This window comes from Hyposmocoma kahamanoa, unplaced genomic scaffold (assembly GCF_003589595.1).
Source record: "Hyposmocoma kahamanoa isolate Upper Pololo Valley unplaced genomic scaffold, ASM358959v1 220, whole genome shotgun sequence".
NCBI classification, from domain to species: Eukaryota; Metazoa; Arthropoda; class Insecta; order Lepidoptera; family Cosmopterigidae; genus Hyposmocoma; species Hyposmocoma kahamanoa.
In genome coordinates, this window is record NW_020653740.1 from 1,353,587 (window position 1) to 1,373,972 (window position 20,386).

At 34.8% G+C, this 20,386-nt stretch overlaps 2 protein-coding genes across 2 annotated transcripts; one reads left to right on the forward strand and one right to left on the reverse strand.

The window, feature by feature from the left end:
- Window positions 1–223: 223 nt before the first annotated feature.
- LOC113227938 (DNA-directed RNA polymerase III subunit RPC8) lies at window positions 224–3,413 on the reverse strand. Its single transcript, XM_026461042.1, has 4 exons — window positions 3,217–3,413; window positions 2,940–3,123; window positions 1,627–1,767; window positions 224–570 (listed from the first exon to the last, which is right to left on the reverse strand). The coding sequence occupies exons 1-4, from the start codon at window positions 3,325–3,327 to the stop codon at window positions 359–361; spliced, it is 648 nt and encodes a 215-aa protein (XP_026316827.1). The 5' UTR covers window positions 3,328–3,413; the 3' UTR covers window positions 224–358.
- A 2,726-nt stretch (window positions 3,414–6,139) lies between these two features.
- LOC113227937 (ecto-NOX disulfide-thiol exchanger 2) lies at window positions 6,140–20,121 on the forward strand. The gene is made up of 10 exons (XM_026461040.1): window positions 6,140–6,467; window positions 9,225–9,380; window positions 9,632–10,254; window positions 10,328–10,558; window positions 10,644–10,827; window positions 11,669–11,775; window positions 12,623–12,745; window positions 13,432–13,575; window positions 13,812–13,958; window positions 19,717–20,121. The coding sequence occupies exons 1-10, from the start codon at window positions 6,461–6,463 to the stop codon at window positions 19,909–19,911; spliced, it is 1,917 nt and encodes a 638-aa protein (XP_026316825.1). The 5' UTR covers window positions 6,140–6,460; the 3' UTR covers window positions 19,912–20,121.
- Window positions 20,122–20,386: the final 265 nt, after the last annotated feature.

Below are 20,386 nucleotides of genomic sequence, written 5' to 3' on the forward strand. Positions count from 1 at the left end.
GTTATTGTATTTCAAAGAGCATATTCAAAAAATGTAAAAAAAAATTTAAAAGAAATAAATATTGTTATTCAATTATTGCAACTTATTGTGTTATTTTCAGATTCTATGTATTAGGAAGGTAGATTGTATTACCTATAGAAAACTAAATTAATCATATTTTAACAAAGTGAGTACGAAAGCCAGTTTCCAATTATTATATATTATAATATATATTTGTAATTAATAGTTTCTATTATCATATAGACTTCAGATAGATTTATGCATGAGGATTTAAACTAAAAACGAAAATGATGACGGTAATTTTATCCCTTTCCTTGTTGAGGGTTTAAAAAAACGACTTCATTGCCTATATCTATATTTATTCATCATTCTCCTGTTCATCAATGTCCTCCACATCTTCCTCTGCATCTGGAGCTTCCCACCAGGTCAGCAGCCCTAGTCCAGGCTCATTGATTCCAGCTATTAACCTGTATGGAGCTACTGTTTGTACTGGACATTCTGTACCAGGAGGCCCAGTAGGTAGGCTCTCTTCAAAAGTTTCACTTGTTACTCTGAATCTTATAGGTTCACCTGTGAAAAAATATGTAGGAATTTAATTCTACATACAACAGATTAACTTATTTATTCAGTGTAAATGTTTATTTTTTAATTTTATTTTATTAATTGCTACCAAATTTTTTAACATTTTATTTATGTATTAGTAGACATAAAAATAAACTTCAGAACATGGGATTTTTTAAGCTTCTGCCTGAACGAAGGGTTGTAGGTAAAATGAAACTCAAGCAAAAAATAATACACATCCAATAATACACATTGTTATAAAAATGCAAAAAATACTTGGATTTTTTTGTCCGATATATAGTACAGAATATTGCTATTTAATAATTATATTTTCAAAATTTTCAATAACTATATTTTAAATTTTTATTGAATTGATATTCAATTATTTTTTGTGAAATTGCACCACTAGTTCGTTATAATTATTAATTAAATATATAATAATAAAATAAAAAAAATATTAATACAAAGATTGAACACTCAGAAAAATTCCTTCAATTTGGCCAGATTCGATCCGACATCTTCTAGCTTACCGTGCCAGACGCTATACCAACTAAGCCACGGAACGAACCAGCGGACCTCACGAATTTTTCTATGTGCTTGTTGTTGTGTCTTTGTATTTGGTTTTTCAACGACTTTTTAGTCGTAGCGCCATCTATGAGAGATCTATGAGAATTTTTATCCCTCAGTTAGGTGCCTTTACAGCTATCGGCCCTGGCGAGAGATATCGCTATTCACTGTATTTTAAATTTTTATTGAATTGATTTTCATTTTTTGTGAAATTACTCCACTAGTTTCATATAACTATATATTTTTTTAAATAAACTTCAGAACATGTGAAGGACAATGTAAGGAAAGATTGTAAGTAAAAAAGTAAGTCAAGCATAAAATAATACATAATATCCTGTTATGTTATAGAAATTAAAAAAAAAAAAGATTTTTTGAAAAATTTTATTAGATACCTATTATTGCCATTTTATAATAATATTTTGAAAATTTTTAATGAGTATATTTTTTCAGTTATCTCCGTTAATTTACAAAACAAAATGTGCTAGATAAAAGCCTCACCTGAATCCATGAACAAGTCATGTTTCTCTCCATCTTCTTTAGGGTACTCCCAGACCCACGCCTGGTCTGTCTCGTCAAACCTTGAAGGGTGTTGGAGGGCATTCACCGGTATTAAAATGTCATCAAAGAATCCTAAAGTTACTGGAAATAAATTTATAATAAATATATTGATAACCAACAGTAAAACTTCATTCAACAGGTTGAGTTTTGGTTTTTACACATTCAACAGAAAAGTGTTAAGGAATTCGCACTTTTTGGTTGAAATTAGTATTTATATAATGTAAAACCATTGACTTACAATTATATGGACGTCGGGTCCGCGCTAAAAAGTGTCCGAACTTATAGGGCGTTAAAATCGTATACAGAGCGTCATTCACGCTTTAGTCTTCGTTTGTTTCTTCTGACAGCGAAGCAAGCAAAATTAGACAGTACTGCGATGACATTACAATTTAAATTCAACGTTTTAGCTTTTTCATATTCCGTTACATGTCACTATGTTTAAATAGGTTGACTTGGGACATTTTTTTCATGGTTTTTGTATTAGACCCATCGTCCATTTATTTGTAAGTCAATGTGTAAAACTAATTAAATGAAATTAATGAAATTAGCTTAAAAAGTTTCTGAAAACATAATTCACTAATGATGTAATGAGAAAGTCATACCAACATGAAGTTTATGGCTAACAGGTTAAAGGTTAAATTTGTTTATTACTACTATTCTTCACACTGATCTGCTCAGAACGAAATAGACGGTTAGGTAGTCAGGTATTAGTTAGTTTGGTTAAGTAGTTTTTTGGTTTTTTTTAATAATAATAAAGACAGGACAAAGTAAAGCGCCTGGTGGTAAACAACACGCCTGTCCCTAACAGTTGCAGTGCCACTCAGAGCTTTAAATCACAAAGATCTGAGGGGCTGCCACTGCGCTCAACACCCTGAGCCATAAGTTGACAAGTCCCATGTGCCTGTAATTTCACGAGAACCCATACCCTTCAAAACGCAATAATGTTCATATCACTGCTTGGTGGCAGAAATAGGTAGCTTCCCTGGATGAACTCTTTCACAAGAAGCTCTACTAAGTTTTTTGTGCAACCAATGTTTCGACAAGAGTGAAAGAGCAGACTCAAAGGAAATGAAACTATTTTTCTGGATTTAAATCACGTATATTTGTTTTTTCAAACAAACCGACGTTTCGGGTCCTTTACAGGTCCCACGGTCACGGTTGACAGCAGCAGACTCAAATTAATTTTTCTATTTTGTAGGTGTGTAAGTGATCTATGTAGAGTAACCAATGAACTATTTAGGTTTTTTACTTACCATGTACACCTTCTCTGCTGCAACTTCTAATTTTGCCAATAATGATTTCCTCTATTATTGGTCTAAACACTATGTAACGAAATTTAACTTCTGTATGGGACGAACCGTCACCAGGGAATATGTAAGAATGTCCAATCTCTGTGATATCGAATAATGCTATGCATAGACCAACGTTTAAGACAACCTGAAAGTCAACGAAAAATTACGATTTTCGTTATTTTAAAACTTCAAATTTCATCAAAACCAACACTGAAAGTCTATGAACAGGTTATATTACCTTATTTGCAAGTTTTCTATTTAATAACGTAGTAATAGAATCAGTCAAGCTTTGGTGAAAATTGTCAGGAGTTACTCGTATAACATCTTTCATTTCAGCTAATACAAACATTTCTTAATAACTTTAAACTACAGTAGCGTGTGGAAACTTTAATTAATTTAATCTTCTCCCCGGCATCAAAACATTTGTTTTGTTCACATCCATTTTTTGACGTTTCTCTTTTTTTTCCGTCGTTCCGTATGAAAAAGGCGAAGCTCAGATCAGACCATACTGCCCACAGTGAGCACTGAAAATCGTACTCAAGTCCTTGCCATTAGGGTTGTATTTTCAGTGCTTGAAATCATACTCAAGTCTGCTCAAATCTTGACTTGAGCATTGAGTACAGTTCTGGAATACGACTCTTCCAGAACTCTACTCAATACTCAAGTCAGGACTTGAGTATTGCAGTAAGCACTGCAAATCATACTCAAGTCCTTGCCATTAGGGTCGTATTTCCAGAGCTTGAAATCATACTCAAGTCTGCTCAAATCCTGACTTGAGCATTGAGTAGAGTTCTGGAATACGACCCTCTTACACCAAAAAGCAGCGTTGCCAATCCTAAAATCCTAAAATTAGCAATCCCCAAAAATCAAGGTTGAAATCGCCAAATTTGGGGAGAGCAAAGTTCATATTCCCCACAAAGTACCTACGCAAAATTTATTCATTCTCAGTATTCATTATAATATTATTATGGCTATAATGCCATCGGTTAAAAATATATCAAAGAATTAAGAAAATCAAAACGTCTCTTACGTTATGCTAAGATTGGAAATGATCAACGAGTTAAACTAAGTTTATACCTAAATTTAAAATTTAAAGTTAACGAACGGCAAATTGTGGTCGGCTAGTTTGGCAAAAGTTGATTTCATTTTTTTTCATAGCGGGCACCGATCTAAACGGGAGGAAGGTTTAAAAGTACCAAATCTAAGTTACAAAATAGTTATATTTAGTAAAGTTGCTCAAAACCTGGTATTTTTCGTACTACAAATCGTGCCGAAAGTTGGATTTTTCGCACTAGTGCTTTTTACTTTTCCACTTTTTTTAAATTTACTGTTGTTTCAAGTCTTTAAAACAACAGTAAATTATTTATTTAATAGTTGTATGTTTATTTAATATTTATGCGCTTTGTGCCGTAAGTCATTCGTCATTAAAACTTATATTTACTTACAAACATCTTTTTGTTTAAATTGCATGGGTGTTTTATAAAGCAACGGGTTACTTTTAAAAATTATTTTATTTTATTAATTATTTAAATACTGAGTTCTTAGGTTTTAGCGATTGTTACACATAGGAAATGAAACTATTTTTAAGTGGCGATTTTTCGCCACTTGGCTACTTGTAAGGGCGCGTTCCCACTATGTCGTCACGTTTTATTATCGTTGGACGACTGTCGTGTCTAGCCTGTTCCCATATCACGACTATCTGCCGTGGTCGATTTTTTACAGTTGAACGACTGTCGTGACTAGCTGTTGCCACTAGATCGTGATGACAATTTATCGTTGCACGACAATCTCCTTGTCGTTTACACGACAGAATAGTTTGATGCACTGCAGTCGCTTGTACGTTTTTTTGGAAGCCGGTAGTGCGTGTTCGCTCGAAATGGATGAAGACGAAATTTTAATAATGTATTACTTTTTAAAAATGCGGAAGAGGAAGCAAACAAAGAAAAGAAAGTTTTTGGTACATCCAGTGCTACTAAAAAGAATTCCATTAGGGTTATGTCAAACAAATTTGGTATAATTCCAACACTAACAACATAATTTACAATAGCTTGTAACAAATTTCTATATTTTATTACACGAAGAAGAGGCATCTCCACATAATACCCACCACCTGTTAATCCTGTTGATTCTCAATGAAGATCAATTTAAGTGCATACGATCTAACGATTTTTTGTATCAATTTATTGATGAATTTTTCAAGCGAATCTATTCAATAGAAAGGTAAATCGAGTTGTCTTGATAATAAAACAACGAATATTTTGTAATAATATGTATAATTAAATTTTAACAAAACTCAATTCACGACAAATATTTAGACGTAAATAGTTTTTGCCCTCGATTTCGAGGTTTATACCCGATTTAAACCCGGCGTCAACAAAGCGCCGGGTTAAAACTCGGGCGTTTGTTCATCTCTGGCTACGACCCAACGCTACTGTAAAGCGAGCAGAGGGCGCGGGGTACGAGAGGGGAGGGCAGGGAGCAGAATACTTGCGGACAGCGATAAATAAAACGCTACGACAATAAGAGCTGCGACAATCTGTCGTCACGTTTTTATCGTGACTTTTTGTCGTCAGACGTCTGTCGTTCTAGCTGTTCCCACCGTGACGACAGTTTGTCGTTGTAACGATAAAAAATCGTGAACGACAGTTAATCGTGTCGTGCTATAAGTGAACAACTTCATTTAAATATACAAGCCACTATATTTAAATGAAGTTGTGTTATACTGTAAACTGCACGGCAATCTGTCGTCACGCCATAGTGGGAATGCGCCCTAAGAGTCGCACGGCGACTAAAAAAAGTGATCGGCGACTCGGCGATATTTTAGGCTACGCATTTGGGGGTTTGAGTATTTCTACGTGGGGAGATTTGGGGAATTATGAAAGTTCGTATTCCCCAATTTCAGACAGCAAGCTGAGATGTAGACGTGTTTTTCTTGCACACATAAATTAGCGAATTAATTTCGCAAAAGTCTGACAACATTGTCAAAGAGGAGCACAAAATCACAAATTAAAAAGATAGTCACAAAATTAGAAACAGTAGGTATCTTTCTAATTTGTGAAAGATAATATATTATAATAGAAATATTATAGTAAGAGGAGTACCTTAAAAACACCTTGTTTCTTGTTTGCTAACTCAAAAACAGAATGTCAAAGAGAAAGAAAGTATTATGGTCACAAAATATAAAGATATTTATAGTACGTACTACGTACAGAAGGAAGATAATGTAAATTGAGTACAAAGAATTGAGTATCTGTGCGTCAAACTATGCGTGCATAGAATTGGATGCACAATAATAATTGACTGTGCATTGCTTAGAGGATGGAAAAAAGTGCATTGCATTGAGTGTTGTGATTGTGAAACAGATTTATTCGGTTCGTTTTGTCTGTTTAATTTTTTTGATTCGGAGCTAAAGAATTTACTTGATATGTAAACATTGAGATAGTGAAATATTTGTGTTCGTGCTTTACTTGAGCTTCGTAAAAATGTCAGGTAAGCAAACATAATAAACTCATATTTTATGACAACACTTGCGACAAAGAATACCCAATTCCAAATGATTCTATTTCTATTCAATCTTTCCTAACCGAAGTAAATAAAAAGGAGTAAACATTCGTTTGTTTGGAGTAATCTTACAAGCTATATAGATCTTAAATTCCTTTAAACATATTAGTAGTATTTCTGAACTATAAATGAAACTATAAATATTCTGCCACGGGAACCTAATTTTACTAATTGAATATCGTCCTAGTTTTAGTTTTAAAATAATATTGTATTTTTTACCTTGCTTGTCTATTTATAAATAAATACTGTTACTACAATATTTTCTTGAAGTGTCTCTTCATGGAGTAGACCACGAGGTCATCAGTTCGCTACTGTTCTCAAATATGTGTCCATTCATTCTCTTCAGGCAGTGTTGTGTAATAAAATTGTTTAAAAAATCTGAAATAGTGAAAGTTTTTTTCTAAATATTATTCAGAAAAAAAAACAAAAGTGTAAGAGAAAAACTGGAAAAATATTCAGATTTATTCAGAATTTTTTTTTTGTATATATAGTGGTTATATAATTAGAAACACTTAGTCACTTGGTAGTCTTTTCATGTAACTAACATCATTATTGCAATTATTTCACAGTCAACCATGACCATGGGACTTGTAAAGGGCCCAGACGTCAGTTTGTTTCAAAAAACAAATATACACTATTTAAATCTGGAAAAATGGTTTCATTTCCTATCTAAAATACATTTTTCACAAGGTTGTTATATCATGCATTTTGCCACCTGTTTTTGCTTATTTAGTTTGGTTACCTTAATGTCTAGCTAAATTATTAGAAAGGGGTAAAAAGAAGAGGTGTGATGCAGTAACAAGAAAGATTATAGTGAATTTTCTTTCCTATGAAAATGGACATACCGAAAAATCGCTGATCATTTAGAGTGTTCTATAAAGATGGTATTTAATGCCATAGCATATTTAAAAAACCTGAAACATCTTATAAGGTGCCAAGAAAAGGTCGGTCAAGGAAGACCACTGTCCATGAAGACAGACTTATGATTCGTTTAGTTAAGACAGATACCTTTGAAGGTTCTAATATTACAAGGCAGGAGGTATTTTTACAAGACGATGGTGAAATGTTAAACTATTAGGATCTTTTTCGAGAAATGGGACTGGTCCTGTGGGAAAGATTGACGGTCTGATGGATGAGTATCTTAAAGGAGACAATGATCCCATATTCCGATGAATATTTGCCAATGACTTGGATATTTCAGCACGAAAATGACCCAAAGCATACAGCCATAGCGTTAAAAAAGTTTCTCAGAGAACAATTGGTGACAGTGTTAGAGTGGCCTGCCAATAGCACGGACTTAAATCTAATAGAAAATTTGTGGCACACTATAAAGAAATCATTGTCACATAAACAACACACAAACAACGAATTTTACTATGCTTTTGTAGAATCTTGGAAACATATGGAAAATTGATAGAATCAATGCCGCATTGTTACAAAGCTGTAATTGACAACAGAGGTTACCCCACTAAATGCTAATGCAGTTTATAAAATATATATGCAGTTTATATATATATAGTTTATAAAATGCAGTTTTGGATGAAGTATTTATCCAAATTATTAAAGGTTTCCTTCACTTTGCTCATGATTTTACGGTTGATTTTTTTTGTCTCTAATTAGTTGTCCGGCACAGTCCATTGTATTTTAATTTGATCTCAATAAATATTTTAATTTTGTAATATTACCATTGTTTTATTACTAAACTGGTATAATAATACATTTTGTATGCCGATACATCCTTGTAGATACGTCGGAGCTCTCTCTATACAGTTAAAATTTCATTATTAAGATAATTTGTAATGACAATAGAAGTCAAGGTTAGTGTTTTTATTTATATGATCACCACTGTATACATATATTTTTTCTTAAATTAACATTAACACTTTCTAATGCCAAGTTTTGTTGATAACTTTTTTCTTCTAGACTAGGTGATACAGCATGTGATCAGCCAAAATCAAAATTACATTATTGCCACTGATTCCTGAAAGTATCGAATCAGAAAATAATGTTGTAATCCCAAAAAATGAGAATTCCTGGTAGTTTAGAGACTGGGATTGCTCAGTTTTGAAACCTATTTAGCATGCCATTGACTAATACTGTATTTTGTGCATTTGTGCAACTCGGATGGTGGTATATACAGGGTGGCTCAGAAGTGATGGTCAAATGACAATTTAACAAGTACTGTGTTGATAGTTGTAGATACATATGTATGAGTTGACAATATTACACACTATCTTATGGGTTCTTGCAATTAGGGAGTGCCAATCCCAATCATGTTTGAAATCCGGATTTCGAAAACAGATTTGGCAGCAAATCCTGATTAAAGAAGATAGATAAAAATTAACAACTATTAGACATTAAATATTTATAAAATTTATAACTTAGAAAAAATGCAAAATCTAAAATTCTATTTAATTAATTTAGAAATAATCTAACAATTTTTTCTCTGAAACAAAAAAGGTCATAAAAATGACAGGGCATCAATTGTTTTATCATTTAACCTGCTGAGGATTCTATTGCTCAAAATTCTGTTTGCGGAAGCATGAATAAAAATGTTTAAAAAACCCAGATTCCAGATGAATTTCTAGTCTGAGAAAAACTGGACTTTTTTAAATTACGAATTATTCGGATGGCATACCCCAGGTTTTATTTTAGGTTTTAATTTGTCTTATATTATTGTTTCAGTAAACCGAAGAGACAGATCAAGGTCTCCCATGAGAGTAGGCATTGTGGGTCGCAGAAGAGACAAGTCAGAGTCTAAGAATGGGAAACCAGGCAATGGCATTCCTAATTCCAGTGTAATGAGTCAACAGATGATGATACCTAATATGTTTTCACAGGGTTAGTTTGTCCACTTATAAAATCTAATGTAATTCACACATTATGCTCTCGCCCAGACACATTAGTACTTTTAGATTTATTTTCAGTCTAGTTTATTAAAGTTGAATACTTAGCATAAGTAAAACTTTATTTAATGTTGTGATTATGTTTCAAGAGTTAAGAGTAAAGTTTCTGAAATGAGATGCATTGGACTTGTTAACATTTATTTAAATTCAATTTTTCATAATTGTGTTAATTATTGATTATGTCAGGTAACATGATGATGCCTGGGGGCATGTTCCCCAACATGATGATGCCAAATGCAATTATGCCCAATAGCATGATTCCCCCTCCTGGAATAGAAATAATGCAAGGGGGTAGCATGGAAATGTTGCCACAAGCCCCACTGGATATGGCAGGTTTAAGTGGGCAATCTATGCAGGCAGCTGTCCCAGCTTCAATGGACATGAGCATGATGGGGGGAATGATAATGGATCCTTCTATGATGTCTATGTACCCTAATATGGGAGCAGATATTAGTGTGATTCAAAAGAAGGAAGTACTTCTTAAACATTGTAAGCTGAGTCCTCCGAGTCCAGGCACAGCGGAGCCGCCTCGACGAAATAAACCACCAGGCTGTCGAACCATATTTGTTGGAGGTTTGCCTGACAGCATAAGAGAAAATGTTGTAAGGGAAATATTTGAAAGCTACGGAAGAATACATACCTTAAGGCTTTCTACAAAGAACTTCTGTCATATCCGTTTCGACAGAGAGAGCAGTGTGGATGCTGCAATGATGATATCTGGTTATCATCTTAAGCTGTTCAAAGATGGCAAAGAGGAAGATGAAGATACTAAAGCGAATTCTGGATGGTTGCACGTTGATTATGCCCTGGTAAGATACCACAATCATTATAATGTGCTCATTGGCGTGTACTAAAACTTTTTTTATTATGCCTTAATTGCAGAGCCGTGACGATCAAAATGAATACGAGCGGAAGCAGCGACAAGCGTTGAGGGCTCAAGAACAACAAATGCAGCAGTTGGCTGCTCAGCAGCAAGCTCTTGGTGCTTCTTCGCGAGGGATGACTTTTGAGCGCTCGCCATCGCCTGTTAGGATCCAACCATTCTCCAATGGCGCCATTCTACAACTTGCTGAGAAAATTAAGAGTGAAGATAATTTTGCTACCACTCTTCCCGTAAAGATTTCTAACATACTTATTTTCTACAATTTCTAATCTTGAGTGCAAGTCTATTTTTTGCATATATTTTTTTTTAATCCAGACTTTGATAGCGTGGCTGGAACGAGGCGAATGTTCTAAGAAAACTGCGACACAATTCTACTCTATGATCCAAGCTACTAATGCGCATATTCGGCGTCTATTTAACGAAAAAGTCCAGGCAGAGGAAGAACTCCAAGAATGCAAAGAAAGGGTCAAAAATAGTATTCAAAAAGTGATCGATCAACGTAAGTAATTAAATTACCTATTTTTCCACACTCGTAATAGAACTAGTCAAACAAGATCTCTGACATTAAAAGTCTCGCTTGTCCAATCTCTAGTAGTTTAATATCTCAAGGTAAGGTATAGAATATTATAGAATGCGAGTGTTCAATTAAATTAAATTGGCACTTCTAGAAAGTAAACATTAGGGTGTGCCACACTCGTCATTGCATTTCAGTACCACGCCCATACTAAAAATGTGGTATGGGATGATATTGGCGTTGTCTGGGTGTTGTTGAAGCAGTTGCCGAGGCATGCGGATTTGACGCCCGACTCTTACTTATATTTAGGCTAAGTATGTTAAATAGTGTGGGAGCACGCATAGGAACCACTATTTGTTAGGATTCAAATACATCTGGTAGTATCTGCATTAAGATGATTAAATTTAAAATAATCATCAAAGTTAGCAAATGCAGTAAAACTGGTTATTTAAAATGGTCACTCTGGTCTGGTCTCCTACAAAGTCAACCCTGTATTCTCAGAGTCTGGATCGTTCGGCTGACCCCAAGCGTTATGTTATACAAATAACTTAAAATCTTCAAGCAAGCTTGGGCATGAGTAAGTTGTAAATGATCTGACAATGAATTTTCAATATTCTAAGATCAAATCTTTTTGTTTATCACTAAGATATAGTTAAGCAAAATTTATTGTCCGAACATTATTAAGGGGCACTCAATGCGGAGACATGCGACATGTTATGTCATCGTGAACCAAGGTCCTTCGGAGAGCCTGAGACGTCCCATCGCGAATGTCCGACGGTATGTTCGGTCACACGATGCCCTTAACATGATCATTTGTGAACCTCAGTCGAACAGGTGGCGAAAGTTTTCACTGCAGCTACACACCAGCGCGTCTGGGACCACTTTACTAAACCCCAGCGGAAGAATATTGAGACGTGGCAAAAAATGGCACAGGTAACGAGCGTAAAGAATCTTAGTTTTATTTAATTTTGTCTACTGTAGTAAGGTAACATATTCACGTTCCCTCTACAAGAAACAAAAATTCCGCGTCAAGTTCACCTCCATATTGACAGTTGGTATAACTCATTTGTGTGTCGGTGTAGCCAATTGGATACATGGATGACACTATGAGTCACTTATTCTGGTATTCATTTGGACAATGGAGATATTGAAATACTGGAAATGTTTTTTGTACTGTTTACAACAACATCATTCACATATGTACATATAGAGATACTAAGGGTTTGAGAAAATCTAAAGTTGTTGGTTTAGCTAGGTTTGACTTCAACTTTTTGATACTATACTACAATAGTATTTTGAGGACGACAAATCTGATCAGAGCTTGCCATTGAGTTAATTGAAAAGTTTCTGTTAATTTTCGTGTTGCACTTATTCTGCAACTTTAAAATCGGCTAGCTTATTAGGCTTTAATTCTTTCGAGAATGACAGCAAAAGATTCGTCGTTATTAAAATGCGCAGGTTCGCAAAAAAATCAATTCAGGTAAACAAAAGAAGGAGTTAAAAATTAAAGCATTAGTAAATTCTCACTTATATTGAACATAAAACTTTTATGAAGTTGTTGTAAACAGTAACTTTGGAATATACTAAAACGTTGGTGCAGAAGACAGCAGGATTCAGTAAAGGTACAGTACAATAGACGGAGCAGAAAGGTAAAGAGCCAAAAGGTAATGTAGGAGCACACACACTAAATTTCGTTACATAAGTACTAATGTTTTTATTTTGACAATAATAACAACACTTATAATTTTCATCACTGGTTTATTGACTTTGTACATTACAGGAATTTAGTTCTTTGAAGGACGAATTCCATGAGAAATTCTATAACGAAGACAGTGAGTTCAACGGAGGGTACATGAAGAAGACAATTGACTTGGGCGGTAGTGGCGAGGTCCTGCAGTTAAAGGTAAATTTATTTTCATACTTTAGTCTTTGTTCTCTGTGTTCCGATCAGTTTTCTCATCCCAGATTGTCTACACATTTTTGTAAGCTATTATCAAACCTTCTTACCCCCAACCATTGTTGTGTAGTTGACTGCATTTCAACTATGGTAGGTATAATAAAAATTATGTATATTTTTTTTAAGTTTATTGAATGTCACTATGTTTTACAACCATGATATAATTTTTTTTAATGTGTCTTTTGTAAAGTGGGAGTGTTTGCTGTAATTATCACCCTTATTTGACAATCGCTATAAAGCTCCATAATCAAAATAAATCCAAGGCTCAATTTATATTGCGGAACGGAATGGAAGCTAATTTTTATAACGATATTGTATTTAATGGTCAATTGTGTGACGTACAAACTAGATACGAGCCAAAATCTTCCGCGGAATTCTCACAATGCTCGCGCATTCCGCGGAAGATATTGACTCGTATCTAGTTTGTACGTATCGTAACAAAAATTAGCTTCCATTCCATTCATATTATTATATATTTTATTATTATTATTATATATTTTATTATTATTATTATTATATATAATATTAATAAACTGAGCCCAATGCACAGTGAGACGCTGTGTCCAATTTCCCTTTTTTAATGCACCATGTTGTTAATTTAAGAAAATGTAAACTATTTATTTTGTTTTCAGCGTGAGAACGAAAGTCTGAAATTCCAGCTAGAAGCGTACAAAAACGAAGTAGATGTAATAAAAGCCGATGCACAGAAAGAGTTAGATAAATTCAAAGCACAATTCATGGCCCGACAAGCATTGCAAGAAGCATTTGACAACAATGTAATGTTACATATATTTTTACAAAAATGTTGTGTCTAATTTTACAATCTTCAAAATCCATTTTGTAACTACAGACAAGTCCTTTATATAAAAAAATCTAATAATTTTTGTATAAGCAATTTGGCACGAATAGACTAAACTTTCCCTACCTTCTTCACATCCCAAATAAATATATTGAACTTTCGGACCGAAGATATGGATCCTGTAAGAGAAGTAAGTTATTTTGTCTACTTCAGCCGCCTCTTCCAATAATATCGACAATGAAGCCGCCACCTCCGCCTCCGTTGCCCGAGGACCTCGACTCCAAAGTACACCTCAAAGAAGCCGTGGAAGCTGGCTGCGGAGAGGCCATGCTCATTGGAGTCATATCAGCTTTTTTGCAGGTGGGATTCACGTTTATTCCGCAACTAGCTTTTACATTTATGTTGTCTTTTTTTTAAGAGTTTGGTATATTTTTTCCCGAAGTAGAAGTTGTTATTGTGTTAATTCCAATCATCCCATTTACTACCGTCCAAATTATTGAGCTATTACGTCGCCATTGCGAATTAGGTAACACTTTCGAATGTTTGCAATTAGGTAATTAATTAAAATCAAAATCTATTCTAAGAACGATTAACCTACATTCATTCTACAATCGGGCCACCCACTTGCCTTAAGTCATATATACAAATCCATATCAATCCTGCCCTACCCGGTGCGACCTTAAATATATAGGTATAATGGAAAGTGATACACCCAATATCAAATGCGCCAACTCTATTCATGACTCTAAACTAAATAAACGTCTAAATTTATATTATGGTTAGTAAAATTACATTACATTCTAATCCGAAAATCGAAACTTGCTCAACAATAGCAGCGGATCAACTGTACAGTGTCAATGAAAGTTAAACTGCTGCCAGAAGTACTGCATGTAGGCGAAACCGACAGCTGCGCGTCTAGCTCAGGCGCTAAGTGTAACGGCCCAGTAAGATGGAGAGAGTTTCGTGGCGAAAAATCGTACGCGATTATCGTAAGATTATATCGCCATAAGATTATCGTATCCATAATGTTTACATTGAGGCAAGAACAAAATCTCGCCTACGATTATGTCATATACGAGATTCGCAAGCAACTTAATCGCCTCCTCGACTGTTTACACGGAGAAATATGTAGTAAGGAGATTCTTGTTTACGAGTTTTCGACTTGTCTAAACACGATCTCGTAGGACATATTTTCAAGTTCATACGATCGTACAAATCTAGTCTAATCTCAGTGCGTGCGTGCGCGCGGGCGTGCGTGCGTGCGTGAGTGAGTGGTGAGTGAGTGAGTGAGTGATGAGTGAGTGAGTGAGTGAGGGGTGAGTGAGTCAGTGAGTGGTGAGTGAGTGGTGAGTGAGTGGCTGAGTGAGTGAGTGTGTGAGTGGTTAGTGAGTGAGTTGCGAGTGGGTGAGTGAGTGAGTGAGTGAGTGAGTGAGTGAGTGAGTGAGTGAGTGGTGAGTGAGTGAGTGAGTGAGTAGGGAGTGAGTAGGGAGTGAGTGGGGAGTTAGTGAGGAGTGTTTATTGAAAAGTACATTTACTTGAAAAGTCGTGTCGGCCATTTTGGATTTAGAAATAAATGCTATGTTCGTAATGAGCACCCCCAAATACCTCAAAAACGATACCCAACTTGCCATTATTTGAAAAGTGCGGGCACGACTTTTCATCCTGGATTTAGAAAGGAGTGCCATATTCGTTACGAGAGCACCCTGAATACTATATTGCCCACGCTATATTCGACCACAGAGGCACTCACTCACTCACCGTTATTTGAAATTTTTTTTTCGCTCTTGTTCCATTAATTCTTATCTTAGAAAAGCAGTGATAATCAAAACACCCTCGCGCGCTGCACTCGTGGTAGAAACGGCTGGCACAGAAACTCGAAATACGATTTTTGCTTTCGAGTTCTGTTTACACGGAGACGTTATATTGAAAGGCGAGGAGATTATCGCTCACGTGGACGGTCGATAATCGCAAATGTTTAGACGAGGAAAGTTTTTTTATATTCTTTCGATAATCGTATCTTCGAGACGAGAAACTCTCTCCATCTAAATGGGCCTTAAATACGATCTCGTATGACATTTTTTCAAGTTCATACGATAATCGTACAAATCGGTTCGACCCGTTTTGAGTGCAAGAATTGCCATTCGAGATCAGTGATAAAGGCCCATTTAGATGAGGAGAGTTTATCGCACGCTTCGTGACGAAAAATCGTACGCGATTATCGTAAGCATTAATCGCCATAAGATTATCGTATCATAACGTTTATATTCAGGCAAGAACTTAAATCTCGCCTACGATTATGTCATACGAGATTCGCAAGCAACTTAATCGCCTACTCGACTGTTAACACGGAGAAATATGTGGTAAGGAGATTCTTGTTTACGAGTTTTCGACTTGTCTAAACACGATCTCGTAGGACATATTTTCAAGTTCATACGATCGTACAAATCGGTTCGAACCGTTTTGAGTGCGAGAATTGCCATTCGAGTTCAGTGATTACGGCGGTATTGACTATGTATACATATATCAAAATGACGCAAAAATCATTCAAATTTGGAACTGCTGATATTAAGTTCATTGCATTGTATAGAAATATACATTTTTAATTATTTTTTTTTTTCAAATTTTATAACATTTCTTAATCCAAAATTTTTTTTCGTTGTATCATTAATTCTTGTCTTAGAAAAGCAGTGATAATCTAAACACCCTCGCGCACTCGTGGTAGAAACGGCTGGCTCAGAAACTCGAAATACGATTTTTGCTTTCGAGTTCTGTTTACACGGAGACGTTCTATATTGAAAGGCGAGGCGATTATCGCTCACGTGGACGGTCGATAATCGCTCACGTGGACGGTCGATAATCGCGAATGTTTAGACGAGGAAAGTTTTTTATATTCTTTCGATAATCGTATCTTCGAGACGATAAACTCTCTCCATCTAAATGGGCCTAAATGTTATTAGTCTTATTATTGTTACAGTGTCTGCTGGGGGTAGTAAAAAATAACTTAAATTATTATCTGCGCAACGTATTTGTTTTGCAGGAATTACTATAGGAGTTGAAATAACCAATTTGGCTTATTTTGGTTTCTGCAACACAGGAAATAGTTTTTATTTTCGTCCAACAGAAAATCGCCTGGCGCTTGAGACGGAAGTATAATTTGGACACTAGATTAGGAGATCCGATTTTTTAGAATGATTTTATTGTAAAAAAAGTTTTATTCCAAAAATCGAGTCTGATTTTGATGAATTTGATGGTCATTAAAAAGTCACCTGTTTTCATCATGCTTTAATTGCAATGCAAATATTTTAAAACTTTCGATCCATGTTGCTTTGTTACAGCTGTTCATTTATATTGATAGAATCATCCCTTAAAATGGCATTATTTTGTGCTTTTGGCGCTATTTGCCACAATTTCATCACTATTTTTTGTCTCTCAAATTAACCTTCACCTCAAATTCACAACTTTATTGTCCCTAATTGTATGCACCTGCAAACAAACTGTTATCAAAACTTTATTTTTTTCGAATCGAACCCAGGACTTCCTTATCCAGCTCCCACAACGTAAAACGTTGTGCCACCAAGGTCTTAATTGCATGAAATAGAAGATAATATTGATATACTTACTGTTCCCAGGATTAAGATAAAAATAAAGTATTTAAGACACTATGTAAAAAAATATCTCTTATACCTAAACTAAAAAAATAATTACGTGAAACACATCATGTTTAACGCAATTGTCTGAAGCGACGCGAGCGCACATCCCCAGGAATGTACCGGTCGACTGGCCGAAAGTGCAAAAAGTGCTATCGCTCTTTTACTTCTAATTTATTTATTTATCTCATATTGCACATGTACATAATAAAAAGTTCTTACAATAAAATTTGGTATTTTACATAACTCAGTCAGAGTGTTGCAAATAAGCTTAAAAACTAAATCTATAAATTATTAATAAAATTTAATTAATTTGAATGAAGTGAGCTTTCCGTGAGTCTTTTCTTTATTTTACACACATAAACTCTTTTATCGAATAATATGAGTTGTGAATAAGATATTGTTTCAATTTCTTTTTAAATGCATTAATGTTATCCTCTTGTCTAATAAATACTGGGATTTTATTGTAGATTATAATTCAACTATACAATGGACCTTATTTAAACATTTCTAATTTGGGTTCAGACAGAATTAGATTATATTGACGGCGGGGATTTTGATTAAATTCAAAATAAGTTGGTTGTTTACGGATAAACAATGCACTTCCATGATATAAAGGCATGGGAGAGTTAGAATGTTCTCTTTAATAAAATGTGGTCTACAACTTTCCCGTTGACGGATATTTCCTATAATACGGAGACATTTTTTTTGAAGACTGAACAGGTCATGCGCATGAGTACTTTGTCCCCAAAGAATAATTCCGTAGCGCAACCATGCATACGCATACGCGTAGTATGCAGATAAGGCACATTTTGCATGCATATTGGCTTTTAGGACGCTAAGAGCATAGATAAATTTGGAAATGTTTTTCCCAATTCTATCTACATGTCTGCCTTCCAGTTTAAATGCGAATTGAAATAGAACATTTGTATGTTGGGTACTTCTTGGATTTTTTGATTGGTTTTATCTTTATTTAGATTTATTGGTGATTTTTGATAAGGATGGAACTGTATGAGTTGAGTTTTATTATTGTTTATTTCAAGGTTGCGTGTGTTAAGCCATTTTTTTAAAGTAATTAGTGTGGAGTTTATTATTGGATTATAATCGACATTTTTGGGGCATTTTATCAGGACAGAGACATCATCAGCAAAATGAATACACTTTGTGTTTATTGTTTTTGGCAAGTCATTAATGTATACTAGGAAGAGAACACAACCCAAAACACTTCCCTGTGGGATTGAGTGATTTATAGTTATAGTTCCTGATTTAATAGGTTTATTATATTTATTAATACAAAGATCGAACACTCAGAAAAAATTCCTTCGATCCGGCCGGATTCGAATAATTATATATAATAATTAATAGGTTTAATTTCCCGAGTTTGATCCTTAAAATATTCAATCTGCACGAACTGTCGTCTATTGTGTAGATAAGAACGAAACCATTTTAGTGCACCTCCACGAATACCAACTCCATGTAGTTTTGATAGCAACACTTCATGGTCAACCCTATCGTACTCGACTGCGTGACATTTTCCCTTATATGGTTCAGAATCTCCTGTATGTAGTTGTATGTGGCGAGGACAATCGAACGTTTTCCGCGAAAGCCATATTGATTCTTATCCAGGATCTCCTATTTCTCCAGAAATGAGTACATTCGATTGAACATTGGTTTTTCAAACAATTTGGAAAGTGTGAGAAGTAATGCGATTGGTCTGTACTGGTTGGGTTGGTTTGCCTTGTTTTTTTAAATTAGGTTTGATTTTTGATATTTTTAGCCTATCTGGAAAAATGTTTTGAGCAAGGGATTCGTTCTCTAGAGCGGTGAGTACAGGTATTAATTCATCGCGACAAGATTTTATCAAAACTATAGGTATTTCGTCACTCCCGTAGCTGTATTTATTAGGAAGTTTTCTGATAAGGCCATTCATTTCTTTTTCTGTTATTGGTTTCAATAATATTGAATTTGTTGTAGGTTCAAGTACTGCACGTCCTTGGTCCACTTGTTTTTTACACAGTGGTTTACCTACTGAAGCTAAAAACCTGTTGAATTCGTTTGCTACTAAATGTGGACACGTTATTGGGATATCGCCAGATTTTAAATGTACATTTTTATGATGATTATTGGCGCATTTGTTTTTAATTACGTGCTTTATCACAGTCCATCTACATTTTGATTTATTTTGTACTTACTTGGACAGTGGAGAAACTTGAACATAGAGGAGCGTTGCATTACAAAGTCTATAAAGTAATCTGCGTAAGCGACAAATGAAAACATCTCAGTTTACTTGAAAACGATCTAATTTAAAAACGATGAAACACTATTTGCCAGCTTGCGCTATTGTCGAGGACTTTGAAATACCGGTACCCCCGACCTGACCTAGTGTATGAACGTTACTAATTATATTGCAGAATAGTAGCTGCTCTATTGAAAAAAAAAATACCGAACTAATCTTCTCTTTCCATTTCTAGGTTCACCCGCAAGGTGCGAGTTTGGACTACGTAGTTTCTTATGTACGAGCCCTATTCTCACACGTATCACAAGCAACAGTACATCATGTTTTACAAAAGCATACAGATGTATTCCAATGTACGACTACTGGAGTCGGTGCTAATATCGAACACCGATGGTCCTTTGTTGTATTTAAAAATATTGATATTGTTTAGGAAGAACTGCAAAAAAATGTTATAAAGGTAACTACTCTATAAAATCATATCTCAAATCAATGCGTTACTGACAAAATAAAAAATTACAAAGAATTTATGTCAGTAATAAAGGACTGATGCAAAATTAATTAAGATAGATTTAATTTGTACTTACGCTATGTAATTTTAATAAAAATCTTGTGTGATGACGTTAAAAAATACTGACTTGATTTCTATTTATAGTGAATTATGTGAACAAATTAGTTATTTACTAAATACATATTTTATTGTTGTCGAAATTTAATATACATACATAAATTACATGTTATACGTAATACGATTTTTTTTTGTATTTTTCATTGCTGCTTCTTTTATTAGTTTTCATAGCAGTGTCATTACTTGTTAATGCACTAAGGGCGTGTTCAAATTAGCCGCTGTTATATGCGCTGCAGCAGCGCCGCCGCCACGCGGCGACCGCGCGACGCTTGCGCTGCAG